This window comes from Protopterus annectens, chromosome 9.part0 (assembly GCF_019279795.1).
Source record: "Protopterus annectens isolate FY-2018-M chromosome 9.part0, PAN1.0, whole genome shotgun sequence".
Taxonomy (NCBI): Eukaryota; Metazoa; Chordata; order Ceratodontiformes; family Protopteridae; genus Protopterus; species Protopterus annectens.
The window spans coordinates 1558646100-1558667994 of NC_056743.1; the positions used below are offsets into that span (position 1 = coordinate 1558646100).

Below are 21895 nucleotides of genomic sequence, written 5' to 3' on the forward strand. Positions count from 1 at the left end.
AAGGCCACCAGCCAGGCCAAGGCCCATCCTAAACCTACCTCACAGGCCCCTTCTTCTGATAGACAGATCATGTCTCTTGCTGCAGATATAATCTCTCTTATCAGGGGGTCTCAGCCCCACCCAGACAGAGGTTCTCAGCCACCTGCAGAAAAAAGGCCTAGAACTGAGCAGGCAGACAACCTCTCGTCAGATGAAGCCTCTGGGGATTCAGAGCATTCAAATACCCAAGAAGAATCCTTCCAGGCCTATGAGGACTCTGATGCTGAGGAATCAATTCCCTCTGCCTCTCCTCCGGAGGATTTTTCTTTCGGGGAAGTCCTCCACTCCATGAGGGAACATTTTAAGTGGCAGGATCAGGAATTTTCTGATTCTAGGAAAAGGCTTTGTACCTTCCTCAAGTTACCCCAGCACAGACCTTTGGCTATCCCTCCAGTTTTGAATGTCCTGGATGATGTATTCTCAGACTCCAGTGCTTCCCCTGATTCTCTCCCTCCTGCTCTTGTCAAGCCAGACAGATATTACAGGGTCCCTGACACTCACAAGCATCTCTTTAAGGCCCACTCTGTGGATCTAGAAACTATTTCACAGGGCCCCAAAGGAGTGGCTTCCTCCTCAGCCAAAAATCCACTACCAGCTGACAGGGAAGCAAGGTCCCTGGAGAGATGGGGTAAAAAAGTTTATACCTCTACCACCCTTGCCATGATGTCACTTAACTGCCTTTTTCATATGTTTCAGTACCAGGATTATTTACTGGATGATTTGCAGAAAAAGCTAGCCTCTCCTGAGCCTATAGATATAAAGGCATTGCAGGATTTGGTTCATAATTCTCAGCAGGTTAGCAACCATTTTCTTCAGTGTGGTTATGATGCATTGGAGGCTTTATGTAGGGCAGCTATGACAGGGGCTGTTATTCGTAGACATGCTTGGTTGAAAGAGCAGCCACTGCCGGATCATGTTAAAGTAAAGCTCCTGGACTCACCTCTGGATAAACAGAAGCTTTTTGGTGCTAATGCTCAGGACGTGTTGAAGTCTATTGAGGAGAAGGCAAAATCAGTACAGACACTAAAGGATTTCCTCCAGGTTCAGCCACCCAGATTCAGCAGGAATTGGCCTTCAAAGAATTGGTCCTTTCCAGACTCAGACAAGTTTCAAAGGGGAAAGAACAGGCGTGCACGAGGTAGAGGGCAATACCGAGGCTCCTACAGGGGCCGCCAATGGCAACCTCAAAATCAGAGAAGTGGCACAGGTAGTTCACCTGCACCACAGGGACAATCACAATGACTTACCTTTCACTCCGCCTACCAAGGCTCAAAGAGAAGCACCTCTAGGCGGAAAATTATCTCTATTCTCAAGAAACTGGCACATTATAACAAAGAACAATTGGATTCTGGATATAATAGACAGAGGTTACAGGTTCCACTTCCATACTTTACCAACAGGACAAGGCATGCCAAACCTGCCACAAAATCAAAGGGCAGAGGCACTCGGAGAAGTCTCAAAGCTGTTGCAAATAAAAGCAATAGAGAAGGTTCCTCCTCAGGAACAAGGCCAGGGATTTTACTCAAGACTGTTCCTTGTTCCAAGAAAAGAAAAGCAATGGAGGCCTATTTTGGACTTGTCCGTTCTAAATACTTTTCTCATGGTGCCAAAATTCAAGATGCTGACGTTACAGCAACTTCTTCCCATGCTGGGCAAGGGGTCTTGGCTGGTTACTCTGGACCTCAAGGAGGCATACCTGCATGTCCCTATCAGACACAGTTGCAGAAGATACCTCAGATTTCTTGCAGGAACAGAGCACTATCAATTCTCAGCGTTGCCGTTTGGCTTATCTACTGCGCCCACAAAATGCCTGGCATCAGTAGTGGCACATTGCAGACTCCAGGGGATACAAATATACCCTTTTTACCTGGACGACTGCCTCATACAAGCAGACAGCAAACAAACCTTGATAAAACACTTGGATTATGTCATTCAATTGCTGCAGGCTTTGGGATACACAGTCAACATTCAAAAATCAAGATTACTGCCATCCCAAGAGATTATTTTTCTAGGAGCAAAGCTGAACACACAGCTACAAATGGCCTTCCTCACAGAGGAGAAACAAGAGCATTTAACAGATTACTTCAAAAGCCTAGCAAAACTAACCCACCTGACCGCAAGGAAAACCCTGCAGGCCCTGGGGTTCATGGCATCTTGCATTCTTCTAATCCCTCTGGCAAGACTACACATGAGAAAACTGCAATGGTACCTAAAAAGCTTGTGGTCTCAACACAGCCACAACCTGGAAGACATAATACCACTCATACCATGCCTGCAAAAGGAATTTTTGTGGTGGGCTCAAGCAAGTCACTTAAACGAAGGCATGCCTTTCAACAAAGCTCCAACAAGTCAAACTATTACAACAGATGCCTCAGACCATGGATGGGGGGCACACATGGACAGCAGATGCATTCAAGGGCAATGGACTCCCATGGAAATGCATCAGCACATAAATCAAAAAGAGATGTTGGCAGTGATACATGCAATAGAAGCCTTTGGAAAATCTCTTCAGCAAGGTCATCTGCTAATAAGGACAGACAACACCACTGTCATGTGGTACATAAACAAACAAGGGGGCACTCATTCCTACCCCCTCTGCAGACTAACAATGACTCTTTGGGAAAAGTCCCTGAAACTGAACATCTACTTGCAATCCCAGTTTGTTCCGGGCAAGGACAATGTTCTGGCAGACAGGTTGAGAGAAATTTCTTGGATCCACACGAATGGATGCTACACCCACGCATATTCTCACAAATAACAACTGCATGGGGAAGACCAGACATAGACCTCTTTGCATCTCATCACAATCATCATCTGGAAAGGTTTTGCACAAGGATACACCATCCTCTAGCCTGGAGAACGGATGCTCTTTCCTTCAGCTGGAATGCCCTAACAATTTATGCATTCCCTCCTCTACCTTTAATCACCAAGGTGTTACTGAAGATCAAGGCAGAACACCCAAGAGGAATCTTGATAGCTCCAGACTGGCCAAGGCAACACTGGTATCCACTGCTACTGAGCATAACTCACACCAAACCGTGGCCCTTGCCTCTATGGCCTCAGCTCCTGACTCAACACAATTACAAGACTGTTCATCAGAACCTGCAAACCTTAAAGCTGACAGCTTGGAGAGTTCCATGACTGGGACCCATGACTCCCTCTCCAAAACAGTTCAGGAAATTTTGCTGGAGGTACGCAGACCTTCCACCAGAAAAACCTATTCGGCCAAATGGAAGAGATTCATCATCTGGAATGTCAACAAGGGCCAGGATGCATCACTGATGAACATACCTCAGATATTAGAATACTTGGTAGAAATGTTTCACAGTGGCCTCTCATACTCTTCCATCAAAATCCACGCTTCAGCTATCTCAGCACATTACAACTGTGATCCACCTGTGTTTTCGCATCCCTTGCTAAGACAGTTTCTAAGGGGTATAAAGAATATTAAACCTCCAAGGAAACAACCAATTCCTGCATTTGACCTCAATTACGTCTTGGAAAAATTAACTCTTCCTCCCTTTGAACCAGCAGCATCTTCAGAAATGCAACTTCTCTCTTGGAAAACGGTTTTCCTGTTGGCAGTCACCTCAGCAAGGAGAGTCTCGGAGATACAGGCCCTCATGGCAGTTCCTCCTTTTCTCATCTTTCATCAGGACAGAGTCTCCCTTAGGACCAGTCCTTCCTTCATGCCTAAGGTGATATCCAGAGTATCTCTAAACCAAGCAATTTACCTGCCTACTTTCTTTCCTAACCCTCAAAACAAAGGGGAGAAGCTGTTGCATACTTTAGACATTCACAGACAACTACGCTACTACTTGGACCAGAACAAAGTCTTCCAGGAAGTCTGACCAACTGTTTTGTAGCCTATGCTGCTGGGGCACAAGGAAAGGCAGTCACCAAACAAACTATCTCAAAATGGATTGGACACTGCATCAGATTCTGTTACTCCTTCCATGGAAAAAGTGTGCCAGCTAATATTAGACCACACTCCACCAGAGCTATGGCCACTTCCACAGCCTTTCTAAGAGGAGTGGCTACAAAAGATATTCTAGAGGCTGCTACATGGAGCTCCGTGCATACATTTACCAAACACTACAACCTGCCATTATACTCCAGATCCCGAGCAGGCTTTGCTTCAGCAGTCCTGCAGGGCCTTCTAGCTACACCATCTCTTGCTTAGTCCTACCACCCCCAGCTTGGCTATGGTATTCAACCCATATGTCAGGACTGCAGTTGCATTCTTGAAGGACATAGTACAGTTTTGTACCTACCATAAATGTAGATGTCCGATAGATATGCAACTGCAGTCAGGTTTTCCCTCCCTCCTACCCCTCTGTTTTTTCCCTTGGGTCCATTCCCCCCCTTTCCTATAAGCTGGGGATATCTGTTATGGTGTATCTGTTTATTACTGTTGTGCATGTCTGGATTTTTTGTTTATCCATTCACAAAATTTAGCCTTCCTTGGAGGGCACCTGGCATCTGGGGCAAGAAACACTGAAGAAGATGGCGTTGGCTGATGCCTTTATACCCCAGCCGCTCTGACGTCGGGGAGGAGGCGACATCAGCCGACGCCGGACCCAGACTTTGGAATCCGGCCGACCGAAGGGCTGCCTGAGGCAGGACAACCCATATGTCAGGACTGCAGTTGCATATCTATCGGACATCTACATTTATGGTAGGTACAAAACTGTACTTTTTGCAAAGTATGAATACAGTAGGGATGATTCACTGCTGTATATTCCTCCAGTTTCAACTGAGTACCTCTCGATCTCAAGTGAAGAATTTGGATTCTATCCTGGCAGCAAGTCCTTTAGACATGCCACTTCTGACACCATGTCGCTCGTCCCTCTCTAACTTAAATGACAAGCAGGTGGGGCATTTTGTTTAGATGCATTAAAACATAGAACACATTAGAATGAATAGCAACATCATACAATATAAATGAACTGGTTAACAGACAGACCTTACATACATAAATGCTTATATCTCAACAGCTTACTACAAAATGGCAGTCAGGCTCTCACATGCTCAGTATTTATACACTTGTGCAAGCCCTTGGATAGTCTTAAAGATATATACACACATTGATCTACAGGTCTGTCACATAAGTCACGCTTGGCTGAGGACAAAGCTCCTCTCATACCGGGTGAAGGCAGAAATTCTTGTTGCTCCACTGGGTAAGGAGTTCCTCTTAGTACTTCAGCTGAGAAAGTTTTCGGGAAACTAGGTAAGAAATGGAAGTAAATTAAAACAGTTAAAATTTATGTCTCCCACAGCAAGATACAACAGGAATTACCCCTCTAAATCTTGGCCTCTGCCACCAAGGTGAGACAAAAGGGAGGCTTCCTCAAGCTAATAGACCAAAACAGAGCAGAAAGTGGCAAGATAATCAACAAGGCAGACCTGGGGGATCCATGGATCCAATCCAGCACCTCTTATCTCTTCTTCTCCAGGCAAGGTAACTTTTCTCCTTCCTACAACAGCAGAAAGTGATCACCAAGGACCAATGAGTCTTAAATATGTTAGAAAAACTCCCTTTTTTAGGAATGACAAAGCCCCCAAAAGATTGAGGAACTTCTTCCCCCAGTCCTAACATAGCTTCTGTAACAATGATTTATTCAACCAGTACCCGCAGGAGAAGAGGGCACAGGGGTTTACTCAAGAATATTCTTGGCTTTAGGAAAGGCACCTCATGACCAATCTTAGACTTGTCAAAGCTAAACAAGTTCCTTCACATACTAAAATTTGAAACACTAACCTTGCAAAACCTACTTCACATGATCATCAAGGGTGCCTATATGGTGAGCCTAGACCTGAAAAGACACCTACCTTCACATTCCTATAGCCAAGGAACAGAGGAATTGTCATTGTTTTCTGGCAGGAGGATTACACTACCAGTTGTGTGCTTTACCATTTGGCTTCTGTACTGCTCAGTGTATTTACCAAATGTGAAGCACCTGTTATAGCCCACCGTAGAACTCTTGAGTTCACATTTTCCCCCACCTGGATGACTGCCTGATCTAGGGGAAATCCACCCTGGAACTTCAGACAGCTCTGTAAATCAACATGGATTGCTTCCAGGAGGTAAGCCTCACTCTCAACCTCCACAAGTCATAATTACAGCTGTAGACAAGAATTGTCTTTCTAGGCGCATTGATAGATTCGGTGTAACAAAGGACATTCTTACCCTAAGACAAGGTCTCCTATTAGAGAAATTATCTGCAGAACCTAGTAGAAAAGCAAACAGTCATAGCAAGGGAATGCCTAAGGGTGTTGTGGTTCCTGGCATCTTAATGTTATCTTTTGCAAAACTGCACGAGGAAATTCTAGTGAGTCCTTAAAAAAAATAAAAACAAACTCTGAACAGCACTCATAACTTTTAGAAACCCTAATGCCCCTTCTTCCCTGCGTGAAAAAGGAACTTCTACAGAACCCAAGGACAAGCTTCTGTCAGCTGGATCAGACATAGCCTGGGGAACACACTTAGGACAGCTGAAGGTGCATGGTATTTGGACTCCAGAACAAAAGAAACTACACATAAACCAAAAAGAAATACTGGCAGTGTTTCTGGCAGTAAAAGCCTTCCGAAGCGACCTGACCCCAGGAATGCTGCAGGTTTGACAGATAAAACCACAGTTATGTGGTACATAAACTAACAAGAGGGGGGACTCATTATACCCCTTGTATACAGTTTAGTGATAAAGGTCCAGACTACATGCCCTAATATGCAAAGGATCCTTCACTGTATTCCTTAGGGTAGAGTTACCCTGAGAACTAACCCTTCCTTCATGCCCTATGTAGTATCTTGAGTTTTCTTTAAACCAACCAATACACTTTTCAGTGTTCTTCCCTAATCCTCAGAATAAAGCTGAACAAATTGTGCTTATGCTGGATGTGCGATGTGCAGTGACAGGTCAAGTACTACCTTAGTAGGACATAGTCCCCAAATAGAGCAGATCAACTTTTGGTGGCTTTTGCAGAAGGAAAAGAAGGCAGGCTGTTTCCAAACAAACAGTTTTAAAATGGATAGCCAATTGTATTAACGTTTGCCGTACTCGTTACGGAAAACGGCTACCAACATCTGTCAGGGCACATTCCACAAGACACAGAGCACCACCACTGCCTTTCTAAAAGGCATCCCTACTCAGGCCATCTTGGAAGCTGCCACCAAGTCTTCTCCTCACACCTTTACCATTTAGGCACTGCATACAGGGTTAGAGCAGGTTTTGATGCTGCTTTTCTACAGAACCTCTTGTCCCAGGGTCCCTCAGACAGCCAACTACCTAACCTGTAGCTTTGGGAGTCCTTCCAAGGATCTGTACTGCAACACTGATTATGAAGAACATAGTATAGTTGTAATTCATTTACCACAATTGTAAATGAGTACATCAGTGTTGCATTACCATCTCCCATCCTCCTCGTCTGCGTAGCCTTCACTGACTGAGGGTCTAGGTGGGTACCCTAAACATATCACCCCCCCCCCCCTTCTACTCTCTCTCGTCCACAGTAACTCACTCTCAGGATTTAGACAGATGGGAAGGTTATGCTGTCTTGAGCATTGGACTTATCTTCACAGCCTAGAAAGACCTGAAAATGACACTGACACCCATCTTATACCCTAACATCTGGATGTCAGTCATCTGATGTCCGGCTGAGGATGATGCAAAGACTCTGGGAATCTAACAAGTAGCAGGTTTCTGCCTGGCAGGAAGACCAAGGATCAGTACTGCAACATTTATCTACTTGAAAATCTACAATTATGGTAAGTGTGTGTGTGTGTGTGTGGGGGGGGGGGGGGGGGGTTACTTCTCATATTCTGGCCCAGCACAGAGAGTAATCACCAAGGAGCAGTTGGTTGTGAACATCGTTACAAATGGCATATCTTAGAGCTCAGTAATAGTATAATTCATTTACCACAATTGTAAATGAGTACATCAATATAGTAATGACATCCTTAGAGGCCAACCTGTGCCTATAGATCTTTTATAGCAGGCCTATATTCTACATCTCAGAAGAACTGTAGAAGTTGTCTTTCCTTTGTCTTGAGGTAATGGGTTCTACTCCTGGCTCACTGTGATTTTAAAAGGAAGAAGAACTGTATTTTCCTCCTCAAACTTAACAGCTTTAGCAAACAGATTTGGTGTGTCAGGTACCTGGATGGTGGCTTTCCATGGAGTCATACTTCTGCTGTAAGGGAACTTGATGTCAGTGGACATGATGGACATCTCTTGGTCCATCAGTAACTGGGGTCAGGGCTAAACATTTCTGTCTGGGTGGGTACAACTTTCGCTGGAGAGCTGCCATTTAGTATTCCTTCTGCACCCACATTGTTTACCAATGTGTTGGCAATGATAATTGAAGCCTTTTTGGCAATGGCCATTGAAGCCTTACAGAAGGATTTCTGATAGTTGGTATTTCTAGAATTCGTACTTCCTTTGTGGCAGTCCTAGTGGGATACTGACCATAGTCCGGGAGAAATTCTCCTGATCCTTTCTCTGAGGGATTTCCTTCAGTGGCTCAGAGATGGATTTGTCTCCATTGTCCATTATTCCTCTCCACAGAGAGGGTGCAGTGGTTGGATTAACCCAGACTTTCTTGTACCTTCTAAGCTTGATTGCAGTGTTCATTATGCCATATTCTGTTTTGAGACTATATGCGTTGCAGTGGTCTGTAATGTGTCATTGGTTGCAGGCATTGCAGAATCACCCTGCTGTCACTGAATTCCCCTTCCCAGTCCTCAAGTGGTCCTTCCATTCCTGCAGCCAATTTCATAATAGATTCTGATGACATATGCTTCATGAGTAGTGGAGTTCGCCATATGATCTCTTCAGTTAAAGGGAAGTGGCCCACACCTTGGAGAAGAGGGTTGCACATGAGCTAGACACAACCCTCCTAACCCTGAAGGCCTTGGAGAGGAAGCTGCTACCATAGCCCAACATTTTGTCAGCCTTGGATAGGTGAACATGCTGTGGACTTGCAGTTCTTTAGTCTTCTGGACTTTCAGATTCAGTAGTTGTATTAGGTTCAGATTTTAAGAATTGTGACAGGGAGAGTGACATTTTTGTAATTAAGGTGAGTTTGTTGAAATACTTCACCAGCCTGTGGCAAGGGGATTCCTGTGCACCTTCCCTGTATTTCATTATGGCGCCACATCTATTTGCAAAATTCAGAGAACACCAGAGCTAATTCTTGACACACCATGGCTGCTGAGAAGTGTGTGGTTTCAAGCTGTTGTATTCCAGACAATAGAAGTAATGCTTTATGTTCTAGTTAATGAGGATCTGACATATTTTGGGGGACAGCAAGCTCTGCCTTAGGACCTGGCTGTTGCTGTAGACCCTCTGATCACAGTCAGCTTCATACTAGTTGTCAGGTGATTGAGGCTACCAGGATGATTTTTACCCACCAGATGTACTCTGCAAAGTTGATATGGTCTTCATTAGTGCAGAATAGTGCTTGGCACCATCCCAGTCAATCAGTATGCAAATTGTCTTGACTCCTATTAAACGTGTACTTGGACTTCAGTAATTCTGCTGTCATAGTGCATATGTCAGCTACTTTCTACCCATCATGACCTTCTGGAGGTGAAAAATTCTGTCTCCCAGCACTGGCTGATTAAGCCATTCTTTAAGGGGATTTTGTGACACTGCTCTGCTTTGAAGAACTCCTCCCCTTTCTGGCATTTTGACAAGCTTGTTGAAATCAGATTAACATGGGATAATCAGTGACTTTGAAGTTGTATCTCAAACTCTCCATTATTTTTCAGGATCTTGAAGCCTTAAACCCTTGTGTTGGAAACCATACCTGCTATGCCAGAAGGATTGGGTATATTTTACGACCAGTCCACAGTTCCTTTAAAAAGTGGTTTCCAGTTTGTTTCTGAGCTAGTCCATTCATCTCCCTGATTTCCTTGTCAGGTCAAAAAACAAAGTACAGAAAGGTCTTTACACCCTGGATGTGCAGTGCCAGCTGAAGCACATACATGAATTCAGCAAGACCAAAGAGCTGTTCATTATCTTTGCTCTGAAGAGAAAAGGGCTGCCATTTACCAAACAAACCCTTACAGAGTGGATTGCCCCCTCTGAATATTTTTTGTCATCAGACAGGTGAAGTTCACCACCTGAAGGGAAAGGCTGCAGTCAGAGGCTACTCCACTGAGGCATGGCTGCTTCCCCGTGGTTGCTTCAAAAATATGGTTGGTCCTAGATACCCTCCTTCTGTTCCCCCTGTGCTTGGATGACCCTCATTGGGCAAGTAAATACTTTACTTGTTAACAGTTTAAATGTCAAATCGTCATAGTTTTTTCCTGATTTTGTAGGAACTGTGCTTGCTCAATGGTTGGGATAGACTGGCAGGTGCTGGGGCTAAGGCCACTCTCCTATTTTTCCCAGTACAGGAAATAATGTCTCACTACAGGCACTAGTTTAAGACATGGAATCTTCAGGGAGAAAAATGCAAAATTGGAAGAGAAGACAGAGTGAACCCAAATTACAGACCTACCATGGAGGTCCACTTTTGATTGGCTGCTGTGGTACAATCATATCTGTTAATTATTTGTTTTAATTTTGATCAGGAATACTTGAGTGGTTACAAGGGGAACTGACTTGTCAGTTTGATAGACCTGTATTAGCATATAACGTTTAGCAAGCAATGTATTAGTCCCGGATTAATATAACATCTATTGTCTTCAGACTCTGCCTGTGTTTCTGAAGCATCCTGTTTTACAAGTATATTTTAATAGTAATCTTTTACTGTAATATTAAACAGTATTGCCTGATTCTGACAGTGGTTTTTTTTTTTTTTTCTGAAGGTTCGGACCATATGGAATCCCTGTTACTGTGTTTCCTAAAAGAGAACATAAGGATAAACCTGAAACATTACAACTTCCGAGTAAAACATTCCAACAAGAGTCACCACCAGAGAAATGGGAATCGAAGGATGCTTCTCATGAAGATGCATCTCAGAATCCATCTTCAGAGTCTTGCCGAGTGAAAAGCTGTTGGACTTCTCAAACACCTCCTCTCTTCCATGAGGGTGCACCTTACCCTCCACCTTTGTTTATCAGGGACACCTACAGCCTTTCACTACCTCAGCCTCCTCCAAGGAAAATAAAGAGGCCAAAACGAAAGTTGTACAGGGAAGAGCCCCCTTCTATAATGAATGCCATTAGACTTAGACCTCGACAGGTGCTGTGTGACAGATGTAAAAACAATATGGTTGCTGATAAAAAAGAGATAAGGAGAGGTGGTAGCACCACTGATCCTTCTAGGTATGAGGACAGCAGAAAACGGAGGTGTGAAAATGTACCTACTGTGAATAAAAGATTTAAAACAGACCAGAAGGGGGATGCAAAAGGCCAGAATGAAAGTCAGAAAAGAACTGTAGTGAAAGTTTCTAATATTGCCCACAACAAAGGGAAAGTTATTCAGAAAGTTTCTTCCCAAGCAAACTCTTCTAAAGGACAGTTAAGTACTAAAAAGGTACTTCAGAGTAAGAATGTGGATCACACCAAGGTCCGGGAGATGTTTAGAATGGCAAGAAAAAATGCACAAAAGAAGAGACAAGAGACTTCTGTTTCCAAAAATGCCATTCCAAAAGGCCACTTAACCCGACGCCTCCAGAACAGTAGCTCAGGTTCTCTTCCTCCCCGGTTACGTTTAAAGCCACAGAGGTACAGAAATGAAGAAAATGACTCCTCTTACAGGAGTGGACTTGATAAACTGCGGAGTAGTAAGACACCAGTAAGCCCCACTTCTCGCTGCATTTCCAGTCGTTCTGCAGGTGAGGATTCGCCAGAAACTCCAAACTCTCCAAAAGGCCCCAAAGAAGCCAGCTCAGCAGGTGAGGCCCCGAAAGAAATGCAGAATCCCCCAAACGGCCCAGAAGAGGTCAGCATTGAGCATATTGAAAACTGTGTGCCTGATGAGCAGGAAGAACAGCTGCCTGTGGGCAAAAATGAAAAAGGCAATATAACATTGTATATGACCATAAAGCAAAGTAAATCTGAATCTTCCAATGCGTCAGTATGTAGTAGTGATAGCACAGACGATTTGAAATCATCTAACTCAGAGTGTAGTTCTACTGAAACCTTTGACTTTCCTCCAGGCAGCATGCATGCTCCTTCCACATCCTCGTCCTCTTCCTCGTCAAAGGAAGAGAAAAAAATTGCTAGTTCTTTGAAAAGAGTCTTTTCTAAAAATGTTTCTAAATGCATCACTCCAGATGGCAGAACAATATGTGTAGGGGACATTGTCTGGGCCAAAATTTATGGCTTCCCCTGGTGGCCTGCCCGAATTCTTGCTATAACAGTAAGTCGGAAAGATAATGGTCTTTTGGTTAGGCAGGAAGCTCGGATTTCTTGGTTTGGGTCCCCAACAACCTCTTTCCTTGCATTATCACAAATGTCCCCCTTTTTAGACAATTTTCATTTGCGTTTTAACAAGAAAAGAAGAGGCCTTTATCGCAAGGCCATCACAGAAGCAGCTAAAGCTGCTAAACAGCTGACTCCTGAGGTGCGGGCTCTGCTGACGCAGTTTGAAACGTGAACTGGAATGTAAGGTAGGCAAGATGCATCTGGGGGTTTGACTAAATTTCCTTCCCAAATTTAAAGCAGCTATAGTGATGTGTTAGAAACAGAGTGTAACTCAAAACTGGCTGCTTATGTTTTGGTTTCATAGCCAAAATATGAAATTAGATTATAAAAAGACATATGCGCCTCTAAGGTGTAAATGAAATGATTTTATTGTAACCGAATGTGCAGCTCTGCATTCAGAGCAAACATTGTTTCTCAGTACCAGAAAACATTTTCCATAGGAAGGATCACAAGTTTCTCAGGATTCATTCCGGCGACTGACTGAAAAATGGTTTGTAATAATTGTAGTTGCATAATGTTTGGGAAATTTCTATTATTAAATTTCATGGACATTTTTGCAGGTTCCTGCTTTTTAGGTAACCTGCTTGTGTGTGGAAAAGATTGACACTGAAGCAGTGTGGAAGCCTCAGTGGTGCATTTTAGGGGAGCTGTACAGACTGATTTTTGACTGGTGACCTTTCCTTTTTGTGCAAGCATTGCATTTTTGAATGCACTTAATGTACTGGCCAAATTATTAAATATGGCCTTTGGGGAGATAGCCACTTTTGATAAGAAATGATTCAGGTTCTCACAGTCTCTTCAGTATGTAGTAATTGGGGGGGGGGGGGGGGTTAGCTGTCAGCCTTACTTTAACTGAAATTTCAGCAGAATTTTCTGTAAAGGTATATTTATCTGAAATTTCCCCCCAGTATGTTGCACTCTGCGTGATGTTACTTGAGTGGCAATTGCATTTTGTTTACTTAAGACATATGCAAGTAAGACTTATTTTTTCAGTTGTAGGTATTCTGTTTGCAGGTCAGAAAATATTACAAAATTTGTACTTGTGAAATGTTATGAAATGTACACAAACTGTAAATAAAAAAATAACTGCGAACACCTGGGTGTGTTTTTCTGTTAACAGCTTACTTCCGAGCTAAACTGCAGATTTTTAGAAAGTCGGACTTATAATTTTCCATCATTTATCCACACTGAGCCATATAAGTCTGAAAATCCTTTGAAAATATTTGGAAAGTTTAATTGCAGTCTTTCCCCACTTCTAGCTAAAGTGACGAATGCACTTAGCCATTTAATTTCCCTCTTTACTGTGTTAGGGATGCAGTTTGAACTTCGGACTGTCATTTTCTAGTTTCAGTTTTGGTGAGCAGCTCCTTATATGATCTTAAGATTTCACACTGTTCATCTCTCTTATCTCTCTTTTTTTAACTTAATGTGATTGTATGGAGTCTGTGTGCATTTTTTTAACTTTTTAGTTTAAAACCCATCTGAATGTTTGTAATGGTAATGTACAACTTTTTAACAAGGAAAGCAGTTTTAATTCCTTTTTTTTTTTTTTTTTTGATGAGTTGTCAGTGGTTGGAATAGTAGAGTGCAATAAATTGGCTGACTGGCAGAGTAGAATTCATTTGGAGCTGGCAGCTCAGTGAAATTGTATTAGTGTCAGTTATGACCAGTGCTTATGTTTCCTTGCATGAATAGAGTAGTTTGCTGAGGTAGAAAAGGGCATATGCAGTTGTTGGAAGTTTGGTGAAGAGAGGGCTTGTGGTGGGCAGGCAGTCACCTGCAGTTTTATTTTGGACCAGTTCCATTGATCTAAAGAGTGAAAACCTTGACTGACCCAGATAACCCAAGTTTGACTGGTGGTTTGGCTACGTGTTGGAGCTGGCAGGAAAGTAGAGTGACAAGGCTTATCCCTTCAAGGGGAAGGGTATGAGGAACACTTCTAGGGCATACTAGGAGTACTGATTTCCCTGGTGGAGATAGTGGAAGATTACTCAAGATGACTTGCACATTAATTGACATCAAGTAAGTGGTACTGTTTGCAGACTTGTGTCACTTATGCAAATAAGTGACTGACCACTGCTAATCTTAGTGAATCCTTCTCAGGAGAGCCTGCTGAACATGAGGGAAGTTAGGGCTCAAATCCACTGTGTATGATGGGTTCACTCCCACTGCTAAGCTTCAGCCCTTATGGGAATAAATGAGCCAAAAGGTTCTTACCCAGAGGGTACAAATGAGTCTGTGGGATTGCTGTTGGGGATGCGTGGTGGGGATTGATGGTCTAAGGGATTAAAAGAGAAAAAAATGACCTCCTCTGTTAATCTTGGATTTTTTTTAATCTTGAATTCAGAATCGTTTTGTTTTGTTTTTATGTGATACCATAAATGAATAATTGACATCTATTCTGATGTCTGTCTCAGTACATCTCTTGCAGCACTTTTACTTATGGGGGCATAGTGCTGGCCAGTATTTGCTTCTGACCGTTTTGTTCTTTAGCTGTCGGGGATATGTAGGTGGGAGCCACAGGTTTGATTTCATATTTTACTCTATCCCTAACCATTGTACTGTCTTCTGCAGTTGCACATGCTTTATTGTTTTTTGTTTGTCTAGATCTTTGCTGTTACTTGTGCCTTTTTAAGTAGCTCATAATCAGTAGAACTGTGATTGAAATTGTGTTTAGTTTACATTTTCACTTAATTTATGAGTAGAAGTACATTTTTGTTTCTTTAGATTATCTTTTCTTAAAATGTGAACTACTCGTTTTCTCAACTTTTGTCTTACTAAATATTTTTTTTATTGTAAATTTTGGTGGCTAATGTTTCAGGCTGTCTGTCTCAACATATACACTGCCTACAGTTCTCAGTTGTCTGTGTTAAGAGTTCAAAGCACCTGAGTTGTACATCGTATTATTTTTTTTTTCATACTGGTATTTTTTTAAATACTTGTTTTAGCCAAGGAGAAAGAAGTCATATACCCTGCTTTCCCTTTCTAAGCACAAGTGGATAAAAAAATGCTGCATCTAGCATCAGTAACTTAACTAACTTGGGATGAAGGTTCATGTTAGTAAGAAAGCTTGAGTGGCTGTGTTGTAAAGTTGGTGCTGGTCTAGTAAATATCACATCACCTCTGCGTTCTGCCCTTTTTATTTATTTATTTATTTACTAAATTGGAGGGAGATATATATATATATATATATATATATATATATATATGTGTGTGTGTGTGTGTGTGTATATGTATGTATGTATGTACACACATTTGTGTATGTGTTTGCCCATGCCTTACACTGGACCATGGCTAAAAGTGGTCTTTGGGTTGATGTGCTTTGCCACCTAACAGAACTAAATTGGTCCATAGACACACTTCTCCAGTTTTTTGTGCAGAGAGTGGTCTGTTGGGACAGTTCAGCTTCAGTTAAATTTTATTTTATAAAAATACAGGGGCTGATGTCCTTCAAGAATGCAACTGCAGTCCTGACATATGGGTTGTCCTGCCTCAGGCAGCCCTTCGGTCGGCCGGATTCCAAAGTCTGGGTCCGGCGTCGGCTGATGTCGCCTCTTTCCCAACGTCAGAGAGGCTGGGGTATAAAAGCATCAGCCGACGCCATATTCTCCAGTCTTTCTTGCCGTGCGGTGCCCGAAGCAGAAGCAGTTCGCAAGTGCCGGTCGGCCAGCTCCTGTGTTTTCAGATACCGAAGTCATCAAAAGCTAAGTACCCCGTTGAGGATCCTTTTCTTGCCTCAGCCGATGTCAGATACAACTGCAAAAGTTAATGATTGCTTGTCTTGTGGTAAACAAATACCTCATAAGGACTTCCATTCTTACTGCCTTCCCTGCCTCGGCCCAGACCACGACGTCTCGGCCTGTGCTGCCTGTGCTTGCTTCAATAAGCACACGCTTAGGCGCCTGGCAGAATTTGCTGAAGACTTTTTTGGGGGAAATTACTTCTATATCATGCCGTCGGAACTACCGACAACACATATTTCCAAAAAAAACGGAAGGACCGGGACCGACATTCACGGCCCGCGACTTCCTCCGACACCACGCTAAAGCCTACCGCGAGTGCATCGGTCTCTTTGGAGGCGGTAATTCAACCGCTCCAGGCTAACGACACCGCTTTACTGCTCACCTCGGTCCCGGAGGCTACCCCGGTGCCGGTTGTTGATTTTCCTCCTGAAACCAAAGCCCAAGATTTGCCTGACACCATACCGGTGGACAAAGTTACTCCAGCACGTGGGGCGGCTAGGCCTCCTGTGTCTATGTCCATCAAGGCCTACACACGTGCCAAGGCTGCCAGCAAGGCTAAGTCTCATCCTCCTAAATCTTCTTCTCAGGGTCCCACTTCTGATAAACAGATCATGACTTTAGCTGCAGATCTAATTTCTTTAATCAGGGGCTCTCAGGCTCATCCAGACAGAGGTTCTCAGCCTCCTTCAGACAAAAGGCCTAGGGTTGAGCAGGCAGATACTCTTTCCTCAGATGAAGCCTCTGGTGAGTCAGGCCATTCAGATTCCCAGGAAGAATCTTTCCTGGCCTACGAGGATTCTGATGCTGATGAATCCATTCCTTCTGCCTCTCCTCCTGAGGATATTTCTTTCGGGGAAATTCTCCACTCCATGAGAGAGCATTTTCAGTGGCAGGGCCAGGATTTCTCCGACTCCAGGAAAAGGCTTCGGACTTTCCTTAAGTTACCCCTGCACAGGCCTTTAGCTGTACCCCCAGTGTTGGATGTATTAGATAAGTAAAAATTTACCTAAACAGCAGAGGCCTCCAAAGCAGACACCCAAACAACTGCTACCTCAAGACACCCCACAAGCAACACATAAACCACAAAAGCAGTGTGCAAAGCAGTCACAGCCCTTAAGGCCAAATACAACACCAAACATACTTGTCATAGGTGACTCCATAGTCAGACACACTGACGTCCCACTCACCAGGCTGAACAAGGAGAGGGTCACAGTAAGCTGCCTATCGGGCGCTAGAATCCGCCACATAACACAAGCACTCGGGTCACTCCACGGCAAGTACAAATATGACACAGTCATTGTCCATGCTGGTGTGAACGACCTGAGACGTACCTCCCTGGACTACATGAAAAGAGACATAGAGGAGCTCTCTGATTATGTAGCCCAGGCAGGTTTGACCCTAACACTGAGCAGTATCCTTCCTTCACCAAGAATGATGCCACAATATAGAGACAAGATGATCAGCTTTAACAATTGGCTTAATGTCTGGTGTCATTCAAAGGGGATCCAGTGTCTGTCTGCCTGGGATGACATGCTTGACAAGCCACGCTGCTTCGCAAGGGACGGCTTGCACCTGTCACCCCTGGGATTCCGGATATTGGCTAAGGCTCTTGCCACCCCCATAGTGCCTTTTTTAGGCAAGGTTCAAATTCTAAACCTACCACCCTAGAAAACAAAAATGGGAAGAAACTGAGGGTAATGCTGCTCAATGCCAGAAGTCTAAATCTCAAAATGCACGCACTCGAGGCCCTTCTCAGTATGGAGAACATCGATGTCTGTGCTGTAACTGAAACCTGGTTCAAGGCTCCTGAGAGCACCCGGCACTATTAGGTTTTACCTCATATCATGCGTTCCGGCCCCAAAACCCGGACCACACCACAAAAGGAGGGTGTATCCATATTCATAAAGGATACCCACACCTCCAGGTTGGTGGCAACGCATAAGCTTGAAACCATCCAGGTGCAACTAACCATAGGCAAAACTGCTCTACAAATTGTAGCATGCTACAGGCCACCCTCTCAAACTCAGGAACCCCACACAGCCTTCCTGAAGACACTGGAGGGTATAAATGTATCTCCAAACACCATCATATTGGGTGACTTCAACTACCCGAATATAGACTGGGAACATTACTCAAGCCCTAACTTTCTAGCCCAACGGTTCCTGGAGTTCATAAATTCAAATGCCATGGAACAGCTAGTCACTGTTCCCACGAGAGGAGAAAATATACTAGATCTCATTGTCACAAACATGGGGACAAAATGCTCCACACCGAAGTATATCCCTCATTGGTGAGATCTGATCATAAACTAATCTCACTGGAAATCCACATCCCGCCCCACCCCAAACAAAAAGACCTTAGGGAAGAACTTCTCTAAAGCAAACTTCACACTACTCAAGACTGGTGTGGTATCCTTCAAGGAGCCAGTGGAAACCACAACCCAAGCTGCGGGAGCCCTTACAAATGCCTTCTATGAACACCTCCAGGACTGCATGGATCAGGCAATCCCAAATAAAACCAAGACTCTTTCCACAAAGGGCAAGCGTCCAGTCTGGTGGACCCCAGCCATTAACAAACTTTACAATAAGAGGAGAAAGCTATTACATGATAGAACAAAATCCATAAAAGGAAGTCACCCCGATCATTATTAGTAAAAAAATACGAGCACTCATAAAATCAACTAAGGCCAATTTTGAGAGAAAAATTGCCATGGATTCAAAGGACAATCATAAGGCCTTTTTCAGCTATGTTAGGAACCTGGGTGAAAACTCCCAGATATGCTCAGAATTAGTCCAAAATGATACAAAAATCACTGAACCCACAGACATTGCCAACATACTGGCAGACAGGTTCAGTGCAAACTTCACCCCCCTCTCCCCCCTAAAGGAGAGATAACTATCCCAGCCGAGTGTAGCCTCCCGGACATCTCAAATGCGCAGGTGAAAGCTGCTCTCTCTAAAGCTAAAAACACAGCATCAATGGGACCGGATGGTGTCCCCGGCTGTGTGCTACACGAGCTAAATGAGGAATTAAACCCGCACATAAGGCAGCTGTTTAATCTCAGCCTTACCACAGGATACGTGCCCAAGGAGTGGCATACGGCAACTGTTGTCCCACTCCACAAAGGCGGCGCCTCTACGGACCCTGGTAATTACCGCCATAAGCTTAACAAGTCTAGTCTGCAAAGCTATGGAGAGGATCATAATGGAGCTCATAAACAAAGATATAGGGGACTTGCAGACATTGGACCCGACCCAGTTTGGCTTTGTCAAGGGAAGATCATGCCTTTTGAACTTGGTCGACTTCTTCGAAACAGTCACCAAGGCCATTGATGAGGAAAGGCAGTCCATACAGCCTACCTTGACCTTGCAAAGGCTTTCGACACAATACCCCACTCGGGTATTGTAGAAAAACTTACCAGCTTAAATGTAAACCCATATGTCACAAGATGGGTTGCAAACTGGCTTAAGGACAGAACCCACAGGGTTAGAGTTGCTGGCGCTGTGTCAGACTCCAAGCCGGTCACAAGTGGTGTCCCACAGGGCTCGGTCCTTGGCCCCTATTGTTTGGCATCTACTTCTCAGAAGTACAGGCCAACATAGGAGGACTTTGGCTGACAAAGTTTGCAGACGACTGCAAACTGGGCGCCATAGTGGAAAGTGCATCAGACACGGATATCCTTCAGAAGGGACTCACGGAAACAGATAGCTGGTGCCAGAGCCATGGCCTGAAGTTAAACGCCAAAAAATGTATAGTCATACCCTTCGGGAAAAACAAGGTAACCCCAAGCTACCATATAGGTGGCAATCCACTAAGCACAGGTTATCAGGGACCTGGGGACCCAGGTTGACAGTGGCCTTTCTTTTGACACTCACATTGCTAAAGTGGTTAGAAAGACCTTCTACATTGCCCACCTGATCATGAAGGGATTCACATCCAGATCTAGTGAGGTTATTGTTCCCCTGTACTCTTCACTTATCAGACCAATGATCGAGTACAATGCCCCATTTGGGATGTATCTCACCCGACATCTGCAGCAATTGGAGAGACCCCAAAAGTTCCTCACCAAAAGGATAAAGGCACTCCAAAATCTGTCATATGCTGCCAGATTGAAGAAACTCCAGCTCTATTCAGTCGCATACCGTCTGCTCAGAGGTGACATGTGCCTGACATACAAGGCCATGCCCAACCCGAATTAATGGACATGCTCCACCTCAAAAATCCAAATCCACCAAAACCACTAGAGCAAGCGACTTAAACCTTAGCACGGGTATAAATAGGGCGTGCTGGAGGGATAGATTTATCACTCAGAGACTCCCTATGCTGTGGAATAAAATCCCGGTCCATGTGAGGCAGAGCACCTCGCTGACTCTGTTCAAGAGAAATCTAGACCTGTGGATGGGAGATCGTAGGTTTACCCCAGGAATCATCTCTGTGTCACTGCTGGACAGAGGCACAACAAACTAATGGGCACAGTATTTTTTCATATAAGGGGTGGCATAAGCCACAAAAATTTGGGCTAGGCTTATAAATGCCTTAGGGCAGATAGCCTAGTATAAACCTATGAACCTATGAACCTATGATGTGTACTCAGACTCCAGTACTTCTCCCGATTCTCTCCCTCCTGCTCCTGTAAAGCCAGACAGATATTACAGGGTTCCTGAAACTCATAAACATCTCTTTAAGGCCCACTCTGTTGATCTAGAAACTATTTCTCAGGGGCCCAAAGGAGTGGCCACTGCCTCGGCCAAAAACCTTTGCCCTCAGACAGGGAATCTAGGTCCCTGGAGAGGTGGGGTAAAAAAGTTTATACCTCATCCACCCTTGCCATGAGGGCACTTAACTGTCTTTTTCATATGTTTCAGTATCAGGATTTCTTGCTGGATGATTTGCAGAAAAAACTAGCCTCTCCTGAGACTATAGATAGAAAGGCCTTGCAGGATTCGGTTCATAATACTCAGCAGGTTAGCAATCATTTTCTTCAGTGTGGTTATGATGCATTGGAAGCTTCATGTAGGGCAGATATGACAGGGGCCGTCATACGTAGACATGCTTGGTTGAAAGAACAGACATTGCCAGATCATGTTAAAGCAAAGCTTCTAGATGCACCTCTGGAAAAACACAAGCTATTTGGTGACAATGCACAGGGTGTATTAAAATCAATTGAGGAAAAGGCTAAATCAGTACAAACAGTCAAAGATTTCCTCCAGGTTCAGCCACCAAGGTTCAGCAGGAATTGGCCATCGAAGAATTGGTCCTTTCCAGACACAGACAAGTTCCAAAGGGGAAAAAACAGGCGTGCTCGAGGTAGAGGGCAATACCGAGGCACCTACAGGGGCTGCCAATTGCAACCAGCTAATCAAAGAAGTGGTGCAGGGACTTCTACTGCTCCACAGGGACAATCACAATGACTTGACTTTGACACCGCCAACCAAGGCTCAAAGAGAAGCACCTTTAGGTGGAAAATTATCTTTATTTTCAAAAAATTGGCACGTTTTTACAAAGGACAAATGGAGTTTGGACATAATAGACAAAGGTTACAGGTTCCATTTCCATACCTTACCAACAAGACAAGGCATGCCAAACCTGCCACAAAATCAAAGGGCAGAGGCACTCATACAAGTTTCAAAGCTGCTACAAATCAAAGCAATAGAAAAGGTTCCTCCTCAGGAACAAGGCCAGGGATTCTACTCAAGGCTGTTCCTTGTTCCAAGAAAAGAAAAGCAATGGAGACCTA

At 44.0% G+C, this 21895-nt stretch overlaps 1 protein-coding gene across 2 annotated transcripts in view; it reads left to right on the forward strand.

Annotated features, from left to right (window-relative positions):
• Positions 1-13508, forward strand: part of PWWP2A (PWWP domain containing 2A) — a 486388-nt gene extending 472880 nt beyond the window's left edge. For both annotated transcript variants that reach the window (XM_044084503.1, XM_044084502.1), the window contains one exon: positions 10853-13508. In XM_044084503.1, coding sequence (XP_043940438.1) covers positions 10853-12587 — 1735 coding nt within the window. In that variant the 3' untranslated portion in view covers positions 12588-13508. The remainder of the gene's footprint in view (positions 1-10852) is intronic.
• Positions 13509-21895: the final 8387 nt, after the last annotated feature.